Consider the following 17586-nt stretch of genomic DNA (forward strand, 5'->3'; position numbering starts at 1 on the left):
ATATTTAAATGGTTTTATTATGCGATGTGTCAGAGCGATAAAGACCAAATCCCAACTTGAGTTTTATTGTATGCTTATGGAAAACATAAAAATTTGACGAAGAATCTTTTATATCGAACATGTGTTTGATTACAAGTTTATTCACAATTCTCGCAAACGGAACCACGTGCCCATCTAGTCAGGAGTATAAATGATCGACCAGTCTCGATGTCATTCTGAGATTTGAAATTACGATTTTCGAGTTACACGGCAATAAGTTTGCTCGCTCTCATTACGGAGCTCGCCTCGCAAGGGGACATTAACAATTTTAATTTGCTTGGCCACGTTCATTTGACAATTTATGTTGTTGTAAAACCTGAAGTTTGACGGATAATTTGAAGCTCAAATCAAAACGTTCTAAATTTGTCCATTTAACGAGAATAATTAAGGACTCATTATTTTCTTTCTGAGTATGCTAGTGAACTGTTCGTAGCTAAGAGCCTGAAAAGTTAGTCGAAAGTTTAATCCATAAAACTAATAATTGGAATTCTACTCTACTACTTCTACTATTAACTTACTTATTCTACTCAATTGCTAGTTAAGGATACATACATATAAAAGATATATGGAAATGGTCGGTGACGTAATATCAGAATGGTCAGCTGAGCGGTGGCTGTGTTTGGGCACGCGAGCGACTGACGACAGATCGCGTTTCGATCCATGATAAGATGTTATCTGTTGGGAGCACGCGCCGGTATAGGGTTGAGCCAATAGATAAATTACAGGCAGAACAGGTAAATTGTAAAACATGTTAAGTGATTGTTTTTATACCTAAAATGGACCTTTAGATTATTGCTTGTAAAGAAATGCTACCCTAATTAACAACTTTGTAATAAGCATTAAGTTAAGACATAATAGTGGATGTTTAACTATCAATCCAAAATGTAAATATTATGACACATCCAAACATGTATGATATACATCCAATACTGGGTTTTAGATGCAATACTAATCATAATAAGTTCATGACTTTTCCTTTTTCTAGAGAATTTTTCAACTTAAAATACTTACAACTTGGCGAATGATGACCGCCTCTTCAACAGCCTATTCGCTAGGATGTGCGAAAACGTACTTACGCGCATGTTTCGATGAAACATGGTTAGTATATTTACGCACGTACACTTTTAAATGTTTTTTAACGGATAACGTCAATTTCATACATTATTTATATAAGTTTACCAAGAGAAATCGTTGTATTTTGTTAAAATAGCTTTTACACATTAAAAAAAACACTTTTTGAACGGATTAAAGCTATGTATTATTATTAAAAACATAATTATTTACATAATTCTAAATTTAATTTTTTTTCCGACGTTTCGCGTGCTTGCGGTCACGGTGATCACGCACGCTAAATAATTATAAGTTTTTAATAAAAATACATAGCTTTAATCCGTTCAAAAAGTGTTTTTCTTAAGAGAAAGCGTGTTTGCTGAATCGAAGTATATATTTTTTTTATTTAAAGAGATTAAAATGTAATCAATTATGTGACTATGGAACATAAATTGGTCACAATTTTACCGTCCACCACCATTCATTACAACAATATTATAATTATTAGTTTACGATGTTAAGGTACAAAGTGCGACAGTTGGTAATTCTTCTACGTTGGCCCGTGCGAGTGTCAAGGTACAGTGTGTAAATTTAAATAGTTGTTAAATATAAAAAAAATTAGTTTGAAGCCTTATTCTAACGGCATGCTCTATGCCTCATTTTCAACCCTAGCGATCGTTATGTGACCGGTTACTTCACCTTCAAGCAAAACAGATTTATGAGTACGCATAATGACTTTTCCGATTAATTGTGTCCGAATTCTCTTATTATCTATCGGTCAATATTATTTCTAAGATTATATATGGAATTTAGCATATTTATGGTGAGTAATTAGTGGTATTGTTATCAAGTTCAAATTAGTTTGGAATTTCGCTTTATATAGCGGAAGCTTAATCGAATCCGAATTCTTAAATAGAAATCCACTTCTTTTGTTTTAAGAGCTGTGCCATTTGACATTTTTTTGTCGGGTCTAATGTTCGTTGTTGTTATCTTCGTTGATAACACACTCGTTTCACTTAAAACGTATCACCGAGATTGAATAGGTTATGGTAATAATATACATTTAGCATTTCAAAACCGCGGACCGGTGAAATGTTTTTCAAATCAGACTTCGCTAGATTTTGTCTATACTCGATTTTCGAGTATATATATGAACACGTCAATAACATCCCCATAACTCTCTTCGAAACCTAAAGGCGAAAACTAATGAAACCTGGTAAATCTCGCTGTATATACAGTCGATGTCGTTTTTACAACGACATCGAAGGCACTACTCATATTTAGTCGTAAAACCGATAGTCGTAACAGGCAATGATGTTGTTATTAAGAACCTAATACATAGAATTCAGCCGGGACCTTTGATTTTTGTCAATATATCCGGTTGTTCTAAACGATGTCGTAGTATACGGTTTTGTAATAAAACAGGTGAGTGTAAACATTATCTATGCCCCTTAAGTGTTAAATATTGCAGCAACGAGCTGTTTTGCTATATATTTAACAACCAATGAATGAACTTCACAACTCTGATACTGTTACGAGAGTTTATTTCAACGGATTTTTTTATTTATTCATAAATTTGTGGGACATAAATTGATTGATGAAATTCACAATCGAAAATGTTGTTTAAAATACATTACAAAGGCCTACCTAAACACTGGAGGCATTTATGTTAAATATATACGAACGAATACTTTATTTGCCCTATTTCAACAAACATTTATCAAGCGACAGAACTTTGTTATATTTTTCAGCTTTCAAAGGCTTAGCTCAAGTACAATAGAGCACGTTACCATCAATCAGTCATCTCAATAAATGTGGGAATGTACTTTGTTCTTGCAGCTGCGTCGGCGCAGGCATAAATCATATTCGAAACTTTATAGATCATGAGATAAGTTTTAATTATGTGAATGGCATTTTGGGTCATCTTAAAAGGTTAGTGTACTTCGATCAGGATCATTCGTATGTCCTAAAAAGTAAGAATAGGAAAATACTTCAAATGAATTTATAAATGCTTTCGATTGTGATATTTGTATTTGTATGAATAATATAGAACTGGGAACAGTTTTGATTGCAATGCAAAACTCCTCATCGATCAGTCATTTGTAATTAATAGTTCTCTTAAAAACATGTTGTTATTAAATACACTATGTACATATTTATATATACATAAAGAACATTAATAAATTTATATATTACAAATGATTATAAATAGCAAGAACTTAACAACATAAAGACAAAATTATCTAAAAATATGTCAAAAGATCCAAGCAAATATATATAATGAATAAGCGTAAAATAACTGTATATATATAATATCCGTCTAATAATTAGTACATAAATCACTCTATATAGGGTAAGATCACGAAACATACTCTAATATAAGCTGCCATAAAGTTACCTCTGCCCTAATGTGGTAATTTCAAGTATAATCTAGTAATTTACTAATATATGGCACTCCTGTTGTTGGTTATAAGATAGATTTTAAAAAGACCTCCCGATTTTCCCACGGCTCTTACAAGCGTTTAGGGTTGGGAGACAGTTATCGATTTTATAATATCAAGGAAAGGCAATACATAAATTAACGTTTATCTTTTTATAGAACAGGGGGCAAACGGATAGCAGGCTTACCTACAGGCCCATATACACTCACACTGCCAGAAGTTTCGCAAGTGCGTTGCAGGTAAGTTTTAAGAATTGGTACACTCTATATATAGATTTATATATATAGAGAGTTACTACTACTACTACTATTATTTCTTTTTCTTTTTAGTGCGTTTTACTGTGTCTAAAGAATCGTACAATTTTAAATTATTCTCATAACATATCTAGGTGCACGGAAAGTCGTATCATAACAGAAATAAAAGTAACAAATGTGGTAAAAAAAATTATAAAAAAAACGGGGTGGACACCTCGTATCACTTAGGGGTTTGACAAATAGATAGTAGCCGATTCTCAGACTTACTAAATATGCATAAAAACATCATAAGCATCGATCGAGCCGTTTCGAAGGAGTATGGGAACGAGAATGTTATATATATATATATATATATATAGTATCTCTATATATCAAGTATAGTGTTATGGTTGATTTATAACGTTACTACAGTCAAATATATCGACATCATCCCATCCCTACTCGCTACCGTCGGCGTTGGGAACGTGACCGTGCGCGACAAACGGCGCGCGTGACGATTTTGAACGCAAACCGATACATTGCCGATATCTCATATACCTTATTTCAACCTTTATGCCTATGTCTATAAGGCTTATTATTTGAACAACAGTAAAAACTTTTAATAATTCGTAAATTAATATTAAAAATTATTTGTCATAAAGGAACCATACTAGCAAGCTAGACTTAGACAATCACCCGATAAACGATGATCAACGAACAAAGCCAGGCAAAAGCATTCAGTAATTGGCCTGAGCTGTAATCCAGCGTAGATCAGTATCTTTATGCACTAATTTGTGTCGTCAGTACTGTCTGTCAATTATCGGCTTGTTAGCTGATCCATCGGTCGTAAGCTAACTTAATGTGTCAGTCGGCGGGTCAGAGGCTGCAACTGACGTATGACGCAAGCTTTCAGTAAGCTTTCTTTTAATGTCAATCACTATTAAAATGTGTTTATTACAGCTTAATTGCCTTTACATTTTAACCTCGTCACTAAGCATCATTTAGGCAGCTAATATAGCTTGCATTTATATCGGTAAGATATCTTAAAATATGGTCAAATTTAATACGAAAACAGCCAAGTTCTGTTTGCAAATCCAAAGGATAAAGTGTCATCCATCTCTCTGATTAGCAGAGAACGAGGCCTCTTAATCAAATAATTAGGAGGGAATAGCCTTTAACAATACCGGATTTTGACGCCAAGGGAATCACATCAATTAATATTATAGGAGGTCATTTCACGATGCAGGACATTTACACATCTTTATTTTTTAAATACCTTGTGCTTCAAGAAGGTCAAATCCCGCACAGGCACTGTCCTCCTGCTAACTTTCAGCTCCGTCTGCAGCACCTCCATGGTACTGATGTCCTGGAAACCATGCTGAGTTAGCGCCTCACACGTTCTCTGGACCTGCTCGATGCACGGCGAGAATGAGCAGAAACGTCCACCTGAAATCAATAAATTCATTATAAGAGAGTAACAAAGAGAAGCCCAGACCCAGACCCAGCCCAGACTTAAAGGGTGCCACTGGTGTAGTGGCGCCCTCTAGGTCTGGGCCTTACATTTCTGTATCCGTTTTCTTATCATTTTACAGGTTTTATAATGCAATGAAGAGCTATTTAAATATAACATTTAAAAAAAGGAAGAAAACAAGGTTCAAGGGTTTGTTTCAGAAACAAAATTATAATAAAAATAAGTATACAATTGACTTTTTAGTTAATCTAGAAAAATAAATCTGGAATAACACAAATTTATGAATACTTCTAATAAGTACTTTTTACTTTTAGAATACCGTTTTGGGATTTAACTATTCTTTAATGTGCCGCTGTTATCTGTCAAATCTTATCGACCAATAAGGACAGCGGACGTCACTCACTCTGCCAATCAGAGAGGCCGCTCAACGGGGGGTGATTCACAAATTGTGATATTTTTAAATCTAGCTCTGTATCGTAAGCATCATCAACGTAAATCGATTAAAGGGCTATTCCTCATTTCATATTTGCTAAAACCTAAAATCTTAGGTTCGTTTCCTGCTAAAATTGTTTTCCAATGAGAAATTAACGGTGAGCACATAGAATTTCTGAGTTCAATACCTACTTTAGTCCAATAAATTATCTCCCTCACAAGTTTAGACAGAAAAGCGACAATTAATTGTTCATTAAAATTAATTAAAGTGATTTAATTACATATTCAAGTCGGGTTTGCGATTATTTGGAGAACAATGACTAATTGCATTGACTGTAAAGGAAAATCTCGGTAATGCAAATCTTAACATTGCGAAGCGAATTTATAAACCTGACTTTCGTTTTGAAATACATTTCTCATGTTTGACATTTGATTAACTTATCAAATTTATTCAGTTATATACTTGTGTAACACATATTTTACGATTATTTATTTCATTCTAATTTGTGACACCAAATAAACGCCTAGACTATTTTTATAATGTTTCATCGCATTGTATTAAGTCTCATTACAATTTTGAGTGAACTGACAAAAGTTCTACTATTTGTTTTTCCTAATGCATTTCTTGGTTGTTTTTTCGTGTGTGAATTTTTTATTGGTTATGCATTCTTGTTGATTTGGTCACCAGTTAGGACAGGACCTGTGTTTTTTTTTAATAAAGCTAGTTTATGCTGTTTCATAATAATAACCTTTGTAGTAGTTTCAAAATGCTAACTGCAAAGTCGATTCAGGAATTCATCATCATAAGTTAAAAATCTTTCAAAATTTGCTTAAGAAAGACTTCCACAGATAATGTTAGGAAAAGGGTGAATAATTTAAATTTCAAAACCAAAATTGGAAACTTATTTAACAAAACCTTTGCGAAACTGTCACAACATTCAAACAATTTCGTATAAATTCAACTCAACAATAGCAGTAAGTCATTCCGAGGTGACTCCGACCGGGTCACAGGAATGCTGGCTAATTGACAGATTAGTGAAGACATCCTTTGATATATGCTTACAAGGTGTTCGGTGTCTGAATTTATTATGTTTGCATTGTATTATTTTAGTAATGTCTATATAATTGTTATTTAATTTAAATTCTTAAGTAAACTTTAAATACTGACTTATTGAGATATACGTATATATCTCGGTAAATAAAATCGCTCTTAAAACCGGTTATGTTTTAAAAATCTCTAGAAGTCAGTGTCGATTTCTCAAGCTAACCTATCCAAAGCGAAGGCAACAATGAAATTTGTAACGATCGCGATTCCCGTTCCGATCGCAATCAAAGGTCAATGTCCGATCCTGTATTTTGTAACACTTAGTTACGTTACAAGGGCTTTGTATCCTAAATTGTCGATAACAATACCCAGTGATGTCCTATCAATAGAATCGATTTTAAAACAGCGTTTCTATCGCAAACTAGCGGTTTTTATTCCCGACTCTAGGAAAATTTGACTATTTTCTAGATGTTTTAAGACTTTTATTTACAAAATTAAAAATTATACTTAACCTACTATATAACAAATTTTGCATACAATTATTTCATCTCCTTAATAAGTTACCAGTACACATTAAACTTTATAAAAATTAGGGTATATGGTATATAAATATTTGGAATAAGTTTTAAAGTTTTTTTTTGTATTTAGAAAAACTTCTACGGGATAAAATATGCTAATTATAATTACGTATAGAACATTCCTTACGGCACATCACTAGGCCACAAATCACAATAGATCCAAGTCCCGTCACTAACAATGCCGGACAGACTATTGATGTATAGCACGAGATAACATGGTGAAATCACATGTGCCACAGATAAAGAGTCAGCAGTTTGATTTTAAGCTGTCTGTATAGGTATAGTAATACCGGAGTTTAATTACATTTGGTAGACAATATAGACATTGGCATTGCACTCTAATTTCTATAATTTTTATACAGACTGCCGGAACAGAATATTAACTAGTATTCCAAGTATGGACTATTTTTTATTAACAGTAACTAATAATCATTAGATCTTACACGTGCGTATTAATTTAAAACTAAATTTAATATGAAATTATATATTATTAGTTCGCTAATAATTTCAAGACCTAAAAATATGAGCAGACCAGAATCCATCAAGAATAAGGCCAGAAACCCACTCCATCAGTGTCCATGGGCGGCTGTATAACTTAACGTCAGATGAGCCTCCTCTCCTTCCGTAAATTAATATATCTAGTACCTACTGACTTTATGAGCCTTTTTTTACCGAGAGAGCGTTTTTAACAGTTACTGTTCATAATAATCTATGTCAAAAGTGAGGCGGGCGCGTGCTTATTGTTCTGGCGATGAGCTGATTGGAAAATAATTATCTCGACCGTCTGTTTAGTATGTATTTGTTAATCCATTAGCTATGGTTACTTATCTGAACCCAGTATTTTTTAATCGTGAATGACGTCCTGACGTGTGACTCTCCACTACGCGAGATAAGCTCAGTTATGTTATATGTGGCTCAGTTGCTACGTGAATAACGCTTATTTTAGAGAGAATTACATTAAATTATTAAAAATCAGCTTGTTTCTAAAATTGATATTGCCTCATTTAGTCACGTCAAAAAGGAAACAAATCAGTTATCTATTGTTGGGAGAGTCATAACTATTAATATAAACGAATAAAAAAAAAATCACAAAGGCAGCACAGAATGTCAATTTATAATTTTGGCATTAAAATTATAATCAAATTGACGTAAATTCATGCTTTTTTATATTTCAATCAATGTGACTGACGGCATTGAATTTCAATGAGACTGACATAATTTATTGTCATTTTTATGTTTAATATAGAGCAGTGTTGGCCTAGTGGCTTCAGCATGCGACTCTCATCCTTGAGTTCGTAGGTTCGATGGATTTTCTTTCCATGTGCGCATTTAACATTAGCTCGAACTTTGAAAGAAAACATCGTGAGGAAACCGGCTTGCCTTAGACCCAAAAAGTCGACGGCGTCAGGCACAGAAGGCTGATCACCTACTTGCCTATTCGATTAACAAATGATCATGAAACAGATACAGAAATCTGAGGCCCAGACCTAAAAAAGTAGCGCCATTGATTATTATTATTATATGTTCAATATATGTGTTTTATAAACGGTCATATTCAAGCATTCTAAAAAATACAGTAGTTCCAAGTGTTCAGTCACATATATTTTGCGAAATGAGAATGTTACTACACATCATATTTTTTTATATTTAAACTACGTTTATGAAGTATGGAACTTAGTTCTAGAAATCCTTGACAACATTCGTATTGTATTTTAATGTGCTCATTCGCAACTGTTATTGGGTATGGAGGTTTTATGTTGCATTTTTAGTTGCTGCATTCATCCAAATTCGCAAATGCCTGTAGTAGAAAATCCAAATCCACAATTTAAAATGATATTTAGAATAATATATATTATGTATATAAAATGAGGATTACTGAAGAAAATACTTTAATAGTATTGTCTTTTGTTAAAATAGCTTTTACACATTAAGAAAAACACGTGTCACGGTGACCACGCACGCTGAAAAGCACGCGAAACGTTAGAAAAAATTTAAAATTTAGAATTATGTAAATAATTATAAGTTTTTAATAATAATACATAGCTTTAATCCGTTCAAAAAGTGTTTTTCTTAAATACTTTCACATTGAATAGTTTTTTTGCTATTTCGTTTGAAACTACACTGATGTTGTTCGAAAGTTTATAGCATTAGCATTATAAAAGCTACATTGATCTCCATGTGGGGTTTTAGCGCCGGGGTGGCCGTATACGAACCCGCCCCCGCCAAAGGGCTCTCTCTATTATACCATACCATAAGGCATTGGTAATTCAATGTAAACAATCCATGGATGATGATTGTGCTGTCATATAGTTGCTTAACATAAATTTATGATATATTTTAAAGGGTTAAGGCTAAAGCACAGAGAACTTGGACTCTATTTTGGGAAAGGCCGCTCATAGTGCGACACAAGACATGTAAAGTTAAAAATTAAACTAATAATAATAGATATTATAAATATAAGGTAAAAACCTAAACAAATATGGAACATCAATCAAATCGTCATAAGTTAGCTTTAGGAAACAATTTGTAGGCACAGTCATAACTGTTTACGCCGACATCGTTTAAAACAACATACCGGTTATAAAAAAATGACCAAAATCAAAGCTAAAAGTATTAGGTACTTAGTAACAACGTCATCGGTTTTTACGATCAAATATGAGTAGTCCCTTCGATGTCATTATAACAGATTTTGACTGTATTTGTACGATAGTCGTGGGAGGAAATACAGAAAAATATTTCAGAAACTTCGTTTAATATCTCCAAGAGAAAACCATGAAGGCTGATCCTGGATAAGGGTTCCAGGAGGCGCGTTCAATTAATTTAAGGGGCATTCGTTAATTTTATTAATGCCACAGCCTAAATCTACGATCACTAGCGATGTGATCTCAAAACCTCATTTTCGAAATTAGCAAATGAATAAAAAACAAACTCGGGAACCGCCAGCAGAGACAAGATAAAGAAATATACTGAGAGGTGCTGCGTTCGAGAGTAGAGATAACACCATTAACGCGGGCGACGCATGCGCACAGAATCCGCGAGAGGGATGGCAACATGTGGTCAAATAATAAAAGTAACATATTACGTATATGTTAATTAAAAATGGACTCTATTTAACACACACATGGCATATTTTGAAACAATAATGACGTGTATAAAGAGTCGTTACGCGTGAAATAACTTTCGGCGAGAGATGTATGCGCGAAAGAGATGGGACAACGATGGTGATGATAGCGAAATGAGTGAAGTAAGTTTTTCTCAGCCACCCAGCCAGCAACATAATTAATGATGCTCGTGTCGCAGACGAATTTATAAATTGGCTTTATTCCGTTTTAACAAAGGACATGCGTGATACGATAGATAAAGCATCTACGCAAACGCGACATAATTACATTACTGCATTATATATTGAAATAATTGCAACATTATTTATTATGTTAGATATAACACGGCTTGCCAGAAATCACAAGTAAATTGTTACGTATCTGTTTTGGTAACACCACTCTAAAACTTACTAGATTACACACGTTGAAAGCAAAATTCAATACTGTTGGAAGTGGAAACTATAAATTGTAATAATTCTATATATGTCTTTTTCATTACATATTAATCCTGCCGTTTCTATTAGGTTTACCTACTAAATAAATTTATGTTAGTTATTCCAAAGTTCACAAAGATATGTAACAAATAAAAACAGACGTTACCAATAAATAAAGCATAATCCGAAGCAGATATTATTTGTTTCGCGTGTAATAATGGGATATTTAGTCCGTATCAGTTAATATGGCGGCTGGCATAAATCCCCAGTAATCTAGCATCGCGCCCCGCCCAGCGTGTAACTCATGCCTATCTACCCCGAATATTGTTAATCAGTGTATCATTAACTCTTTATTGGCTATCGTATTGTTAGGATTATTGTGGATGACTTTTCGTTATAAGGGTTTGTGTAAATTGGTTTTGTAAAATAAATTTAAGGGGGCGTACATCTACTCGGATTGATTAATAACAGCAGTTAACTTTAGGTTCCCATTATCACATCTATTTACCTATATACTACAGGTAATCGTAATGATCTAGCGTTTTGAAATAGCATAAATATCTCCGCGTAAAACGTACTAAAGAGCTTCAGGGTTCACCTGGAAGTTTTCTGCGTAAAAATGATTAAATTCGAGAAACGTGTTATTAGGAAGAACTGTGAAGCGAGCCGCGGGAGGCCGTACTATTTGAGGATGTTTAAAGAATATTGTCGCATAAGTACCGTGAGCGGCTTTCCATGTATCTCTATTAATTATTGTAGGCTAAAAATATTCCTCACATAGGCCACTCTCTGTTCTGAATATAAAAAAATGTCCGTGTGAAATGTGTCTTCTAAACGCGAGCAGATGCAGCCATAGTGCACCGATTTAGATAAAGCTAACGGGGAGGCGATGCTATAAATCCAAAAAACGAATTAAACGATACACCAGTCTCTCTCGCACAATGTTGCCTTTACAGGTACAGTTGTGGAAATTTAAGTTGTCACATCATCCTAAAGAAAATTTGCAAAATTTAAATAGTTTATTCATAAAGATAATTTATATTAAATATTTGGTAATAATATATTTGTTAACTTCTTGTATATATATTAAAGAGATATAAATTTAAAAATTTAGTAATGTCATTACATTAATAGCATTTTGCAAAAGGCCGCATTTTCGGTTATGGAATCACAGAAACACAAACTTAAAATAAGGGTTGCCCATTATCCACCAAATCATGATTACTATTGTAATTCCACAGATAGATTTAAACTTGAATATTGTTAAAATATATTTAAAACGAGAGACGACATGTGTAAAGATAGCAGTATAAAGCATGTAATAAAGGCCAACCTATTGTGTTAAGACTATAGGCCAATAAAGTATTTTACAAGTGATACAAGAATGTACGCCAATCGGTGAGCCGGATCTCAGCTTACCTTTATAAAATACTATGCTATTTATTTCACGAAATCAGCTGCCTCTCATCAATATCAGTTTCAGTCTTTATCGTTTAAAGGATTTCTATTTTAAATTAATCCTTATATTTATACGAAGTCTTTATACACAAATTATACATATCTAGTTGTAACTATAACAGCGGCTAAAATACTTAATGCGTCCCAGTTAAGTGTCAAGAGAAATTGATAAAGAATATAACTACGATACACAGAGCAATCTTAATGTATGTATTTATAAATACTCATATAATTTTATTAGGTGTTTATAACTTGTATAATAAAAAAATAATTTCCTCGAAGTCACAGAAAGTTTCATAATCTGTTGGTAAACTGAGAAGAGTCAGGATGTACTAGGGATTTCATATGTCTTCTAAAAAAGTGTTGGCCAATTAACTTCAGCGTGTGACTCATTCCTGATGTCGTAAGTTCGAACCCCGGCTGTGGACGGATAGATTTTCTATCTGCGCATTTAACACTCGTTGAATTAAAACGTGCCTTATATCCAAATAGTGGGCGGCATGTATCAGGTTGCCTACTTGCTTATTAGGAAAACAAATAATGACTAAATAGATACAGAAATCTGGGACCTTAAATATTGTAGCACCACTGGTTTTTGGTATGTGTAGTCAACTGTAAATATATAAATATATTTTTTACAAAACATCACGTATATAGGAAGATTTGATTGTTTTCGCCGAGATTTTTTGCACATTAATGTGGAATCTTTTATGACTTCCACGGCAATACTATGTAAAATACAACTAGAATAACATTATTTCCTATTCGACCTTTCCAACCATATCGAATAAATATCGCATAATCACAATTATCTTAATAAATTCGTAACGCTGAATAATGTTTAAAATATTTAGATAATCTGGTAGTTGATGCAATACAGGTGCTTTGCTTACACATTTACATGGAATACGGATAAACTCATTGGTAACTGTATGTTTGCGATATAAATCTTTGCTACTGGCTAAAAGGTGTCAAGTTAAAACAGTTTGCTTACTTAAGATATACACGGACGTTTTAACGGTCTGTTTTTAGACGGTTCATTTGTTTTTATTCAGACAAGGCTCTACTTTTAAGTTACAAGATTTTACTAGGTGTTTATGCGTAATCTAACTATTAAACTTCCTAGCATCGTAGCGATTCATTATTTTTTCGTCCACAATGAGAATTATTGAATTTATATAATAATTTATTAGTTTACGTTTTTTGTAAGCATCAATACGAGCCCTTATTAAAACCATGAATTTGACCTAAATGACTTTAAATCATACTAATAACTGTCTGCGAACTTAAATCTAAATCAACAGTCAGTCTGGAGGAAATATATAGGCCTGTATTTTGTTTTAACCAACTTCGTAGCAAGTTCGTTACGTGTTTGTTCAAAGTACAAGGCAGGCTCCACAACCTGGTTAACAAATATTTTTTTATTATTAAGAAATTACTCTAGTACAAAGACGAGAGAAAAATCGCAAAAGGTGGTAATTTTTAATAGTAATAATACACATTGTCTAAATTACTTAATTGTACTCAATACTGATGGTATTTGGTAAATGTACACAGGCACTACACATATACACAAAAACATATATAGTTTCATTGTACGTTATAGAACTTACGTTATCCAATGACAAAATTATATTATAATGTCTTCGGAGATTTTATTAATAAATTCATTAAATCATATTTAACCTACAAACCTTATAAATACAGTACTAACCTTCATCTAACTATAAAGTCTACAAAAGAGTGTACACTATATGAATTACAATCTAGACTATACAATACATAGCTTAAACTAACATAACATTTTGTCATTATGATCGTATGTCCGAGATACCACATATGTTTTTATATTTACCACTCTGCAATGTGCTGCTAGTATAACTTTATCTAGCTTCTATCATCGACAGTCCATGTAAAATAAAAGATTTTAACCCGTGAATATTCCTAACAAAATCCAGAAGCTGGTTAGTGCGAATACGCTCCTTATACGCAATGCAGCCATGTTTCTCTCTTAAATGGTGGACATTGTACGCTCGGATGATGTAATGGGACTCCCTATTAACCACTTTGGATTTTTCCTTACACTTCCAGTTTGCATGTTTGTCACCATCGTATTGACTCAGTAATCTTTTATTTGTAGCGTACAACTACTGTGTTATTAAATAAAACAAAAAAATAACCTCTTACATTTTGATAGAAATAATTTAAGAATCTGAAACATTTTTTCAAATCGAACCGTAATCTGGTCTTGCCACTATATATGAAACTTATGTAATTTCGTTACGCAGTGAAACTGTAAATGTTATGAAACTAGTTTCAGTTTATACAAACAATATTACGACACCTTCATAGAAAATTTAGGAGAATTGAAGCCACAGTCGTAAATTACGGTGACATTAAACACTTAGAACTAGTGTTAGCTGTTAAACAAACTAACACAGCGTTTGTATAAATCATCAAAGACATATCAATGCGAGATTCATTGAACGCAAAAGGCGATAAAACTCATTCACACGTTCGTCAATTTAATAGGAACTTATTAAAAATGTCACATATTGGATTTCGCGATTTGCCTTTGAACGTATATTACTTATTTCGTTATAAATAAATAAAACTTTGTTACTGGAACCTTACTCTATTGTTAAATTCTGCCCATACTAGGACATTCCTGAGTTGTGTCCACTAACAACACAAAATTCAGAGTCTAGTCAAAATTAGAGTTAGAAATGCATATACTTGTATACGATTTATTTTTTAATATCAAGCAATGTAATTTATCTATTAGTTAGTCATTCATAAAACTACTAGGCTAGATTTCTGCTATAGTGCTGAGCGAAGACAACATAAAAATTGTCATTAAAAAACCTACTAGAAGTTAACGCTCTTGAGATACGCCCTCACAACCTTTGAGAAGGCAGTGTGAGTTTCGTACACTTTTGGCGAAGTCCACACATTGGGAAAGTCTTAGTGCTTAGACACGAGAATTGTCCGGATTATTAAACTTTAGGTGTCAAAGGTCGACGACCTGTTAGATATAAGGAGCACCTGTCTGCCGTGGGAACGAGCCCCTAATTGCCCCACCCTAACGAGTCTAATTCGCGAGCTGCGTGCGGCGCCTCTCACGCACGCATTGTCTCGTGTAATTGCCGATCCTGTTCAATTTGTTGGTTCTCTGTGATTCCCTAAGTGCTTTTCAATTGGTTTAAATGCGTTTAGAATTTTATTTTACTTAGGCGTTACGAATAGCGCAACAATGTTTGTTGCGGTATTACAGTTTTAATTATAGGTAGTGATTGGCTGGACTATAGATAATATTATGATTATTTTAGTGAAGTCATGTGGTACTAAGTAGTAGGTATTAAATATTAATAATTTTAATACCTACTACTTTATATAAAATAATTATAGAAAAAAATAATACCAAAATATTTAAGATAAGCAAGGGCATATAAAATTATAGTGCCATAGTAACCCATAGTCGCGGAAAGCACAAAGCCCATATTAGTTGCGCAAGCGCAGGCGTAACGCCCTCGGGCGTATGATGAAGACATCAATTGATTAGTCGCGTGACGTCGGCATACGCCCCTGTAATTATGCGACGTTGGGCACGTGACCTCATTCTTATGTTTATTGGTGTTATATTACTCAAAATGGAATTTAGTCCGGATATTATAGACAATAGTCATAATATGTTTGAAATATTACCCTAGGTATTGTGTTTGCGGTATGAGAAAGTAATCAAAGCAACTATGAATGGGAATTTATTTGAAAAATCCTTATTGATATAATTTAATATCAACTCTGATAAAACATAATATGAAGCGCTACAAAGATAAAACCCGAATAAAACGAAAGTCCTGTGCATTGCTAACTGCTAACGGACAGAAACACATGAAGAAAGAAAATCGACCTCCAGGTTTAAAGAGCCGTTTTCGTGCAGCTCTTCACAAAACCCTCATGTCCAATCGGTTCACCAGAAGTACTAAACTCCATATTAAAGCGGTTATAAGATTCATGCTGTCGTACATGTATAAGACTTGGACGCTGAGGCCAAAAGAAAAGTTTTGAAGCGGATGATTCTGGGCCAAAAAAAAGAGGGAGGCTGGAAGCTGGAGACTTAGGAAAAATGAGGAAATCGAGGTCTAGGACTAATAGGCAAACCTTAATTAGTGAAACTAAAGCCCATAGACTGTTGGATTAGTTGTCCTGAGAGTATGGGGTAACGTTCAAGAGTTATAAAAGCTTATTTCGGTCCGACCGGCCACTGACCCGACGGAATAGTGCTGGAATGACGCCGTAGAAGGACCTACGCGAGCTCCAAGTGCCCGATTGGCAAGCAGCAAAGGTTTTCGTAGGTAGGCGTTTCTACTTATTTTCGGAGGACTAGACTCAGTTCAGAACGCTGCGCTAGTAGAATATGTAAGTATTTGATTTAAACCATATATTCTATATATTGCTATACATCCTGCGAAATTAAGAAATGTTGCTATCTGAAGTATGTAGCGGAATATCTAGGATCTGGACAGGTTTGAAATACATATTATACTGCATGAATCGTATTTTACAATGAGTAGATGTATAAAATTCAGTTCCCAAATAGTTTATACTCATTTAGAAAATTAACTGAAAAACAATTGCCATTAAAAAACTGTAACTGTAAAACAGATAAAGGGAGGTTACGGTCACATTGGACGTCTAGAAACTCTACAAATATTTCAATATTAAATGAATTAGCATTTAGATTACATAATTCTAATAAGGCTAGTTCAGTGCTACATGTCTAATAGTTTACGACAAACACACATAAAAACAGCACAGTCGTAATGTTCCCACGCAAAGGGTCCATAAGCAATAATAAAGCAGCAATCGGAATAAATTAGCCGCCGACAGGCATTTACAGTCCACTAGGGGCCATATTGAAACTAAATCATTATAACGTGACCTAACCCGATCACTAAATACAAAGCTAATGAACTTAAATTAAAAAGTTATTTTGGTGAAGATAAAACAATGAGCAGTGGCGCCTCAATGATGACGTTCATCACCTTCAAATTAAATCCAAGGTTACGTGAAACACTCATTTATATTTACGGTAGTGATTTCTTTTACCGGCCAGTTTTCAGTATTAAAAATTATAAACTCAAGAACCTAAACTGTCTAACCCTAATGGCAAAATTAATTATGAAAAATATTGGGAGGATTTTGTTGATAACAAATTTTCTACGCTTGTAAATATTATTTAAGTTTGGAATAGGATAATGTATGTCATTTTCAGCATTTCTACTGATTCGTTTTAATATATAT

At 33.6% G+C, this 17586-nt stretch overlaps 1 protein-coding gene across 2 annotated transcripts in view; it reads right to left on the bottom strand.

Annotated features, from left to right (window-relative positions):
• LOC123707838 (tRNA (adenine(58)-N(1))-methyltransferase catalytic subunit TRMT61A) overlaps positions 1 to 17586 on the bottom strand; it is a 47180-nt gene that overhangs the window by 16965 nt on the left and 12629 nt on the right. For both annotated transcript variants that reach the window (XM_045658207.1, XM_045658199.1), the window contains one exon: positions 5040 to 5209. In XM_045658207.1, the coding sequence (XP_045514163.1) occupies positions 5040 to 5209 (170 nt within the window). The remainder of the gene's footprint in view (positions 1 to 5039; positions 5210 to 17586) is intronic.

The sequence above is a fragment of the Pieris brassicae genome, chromosome 1, assembly GCF_905147105.1.
Source record: "Pieris brassicae chromosome 1, ilPieBrab1.1, whole genome shotgun sequence".
NCBI lineage: Eukaryota > Metazoa > Arthropoda > Insecta > Lepidoptera > Pieridae > Pieris > Pieris brassicae.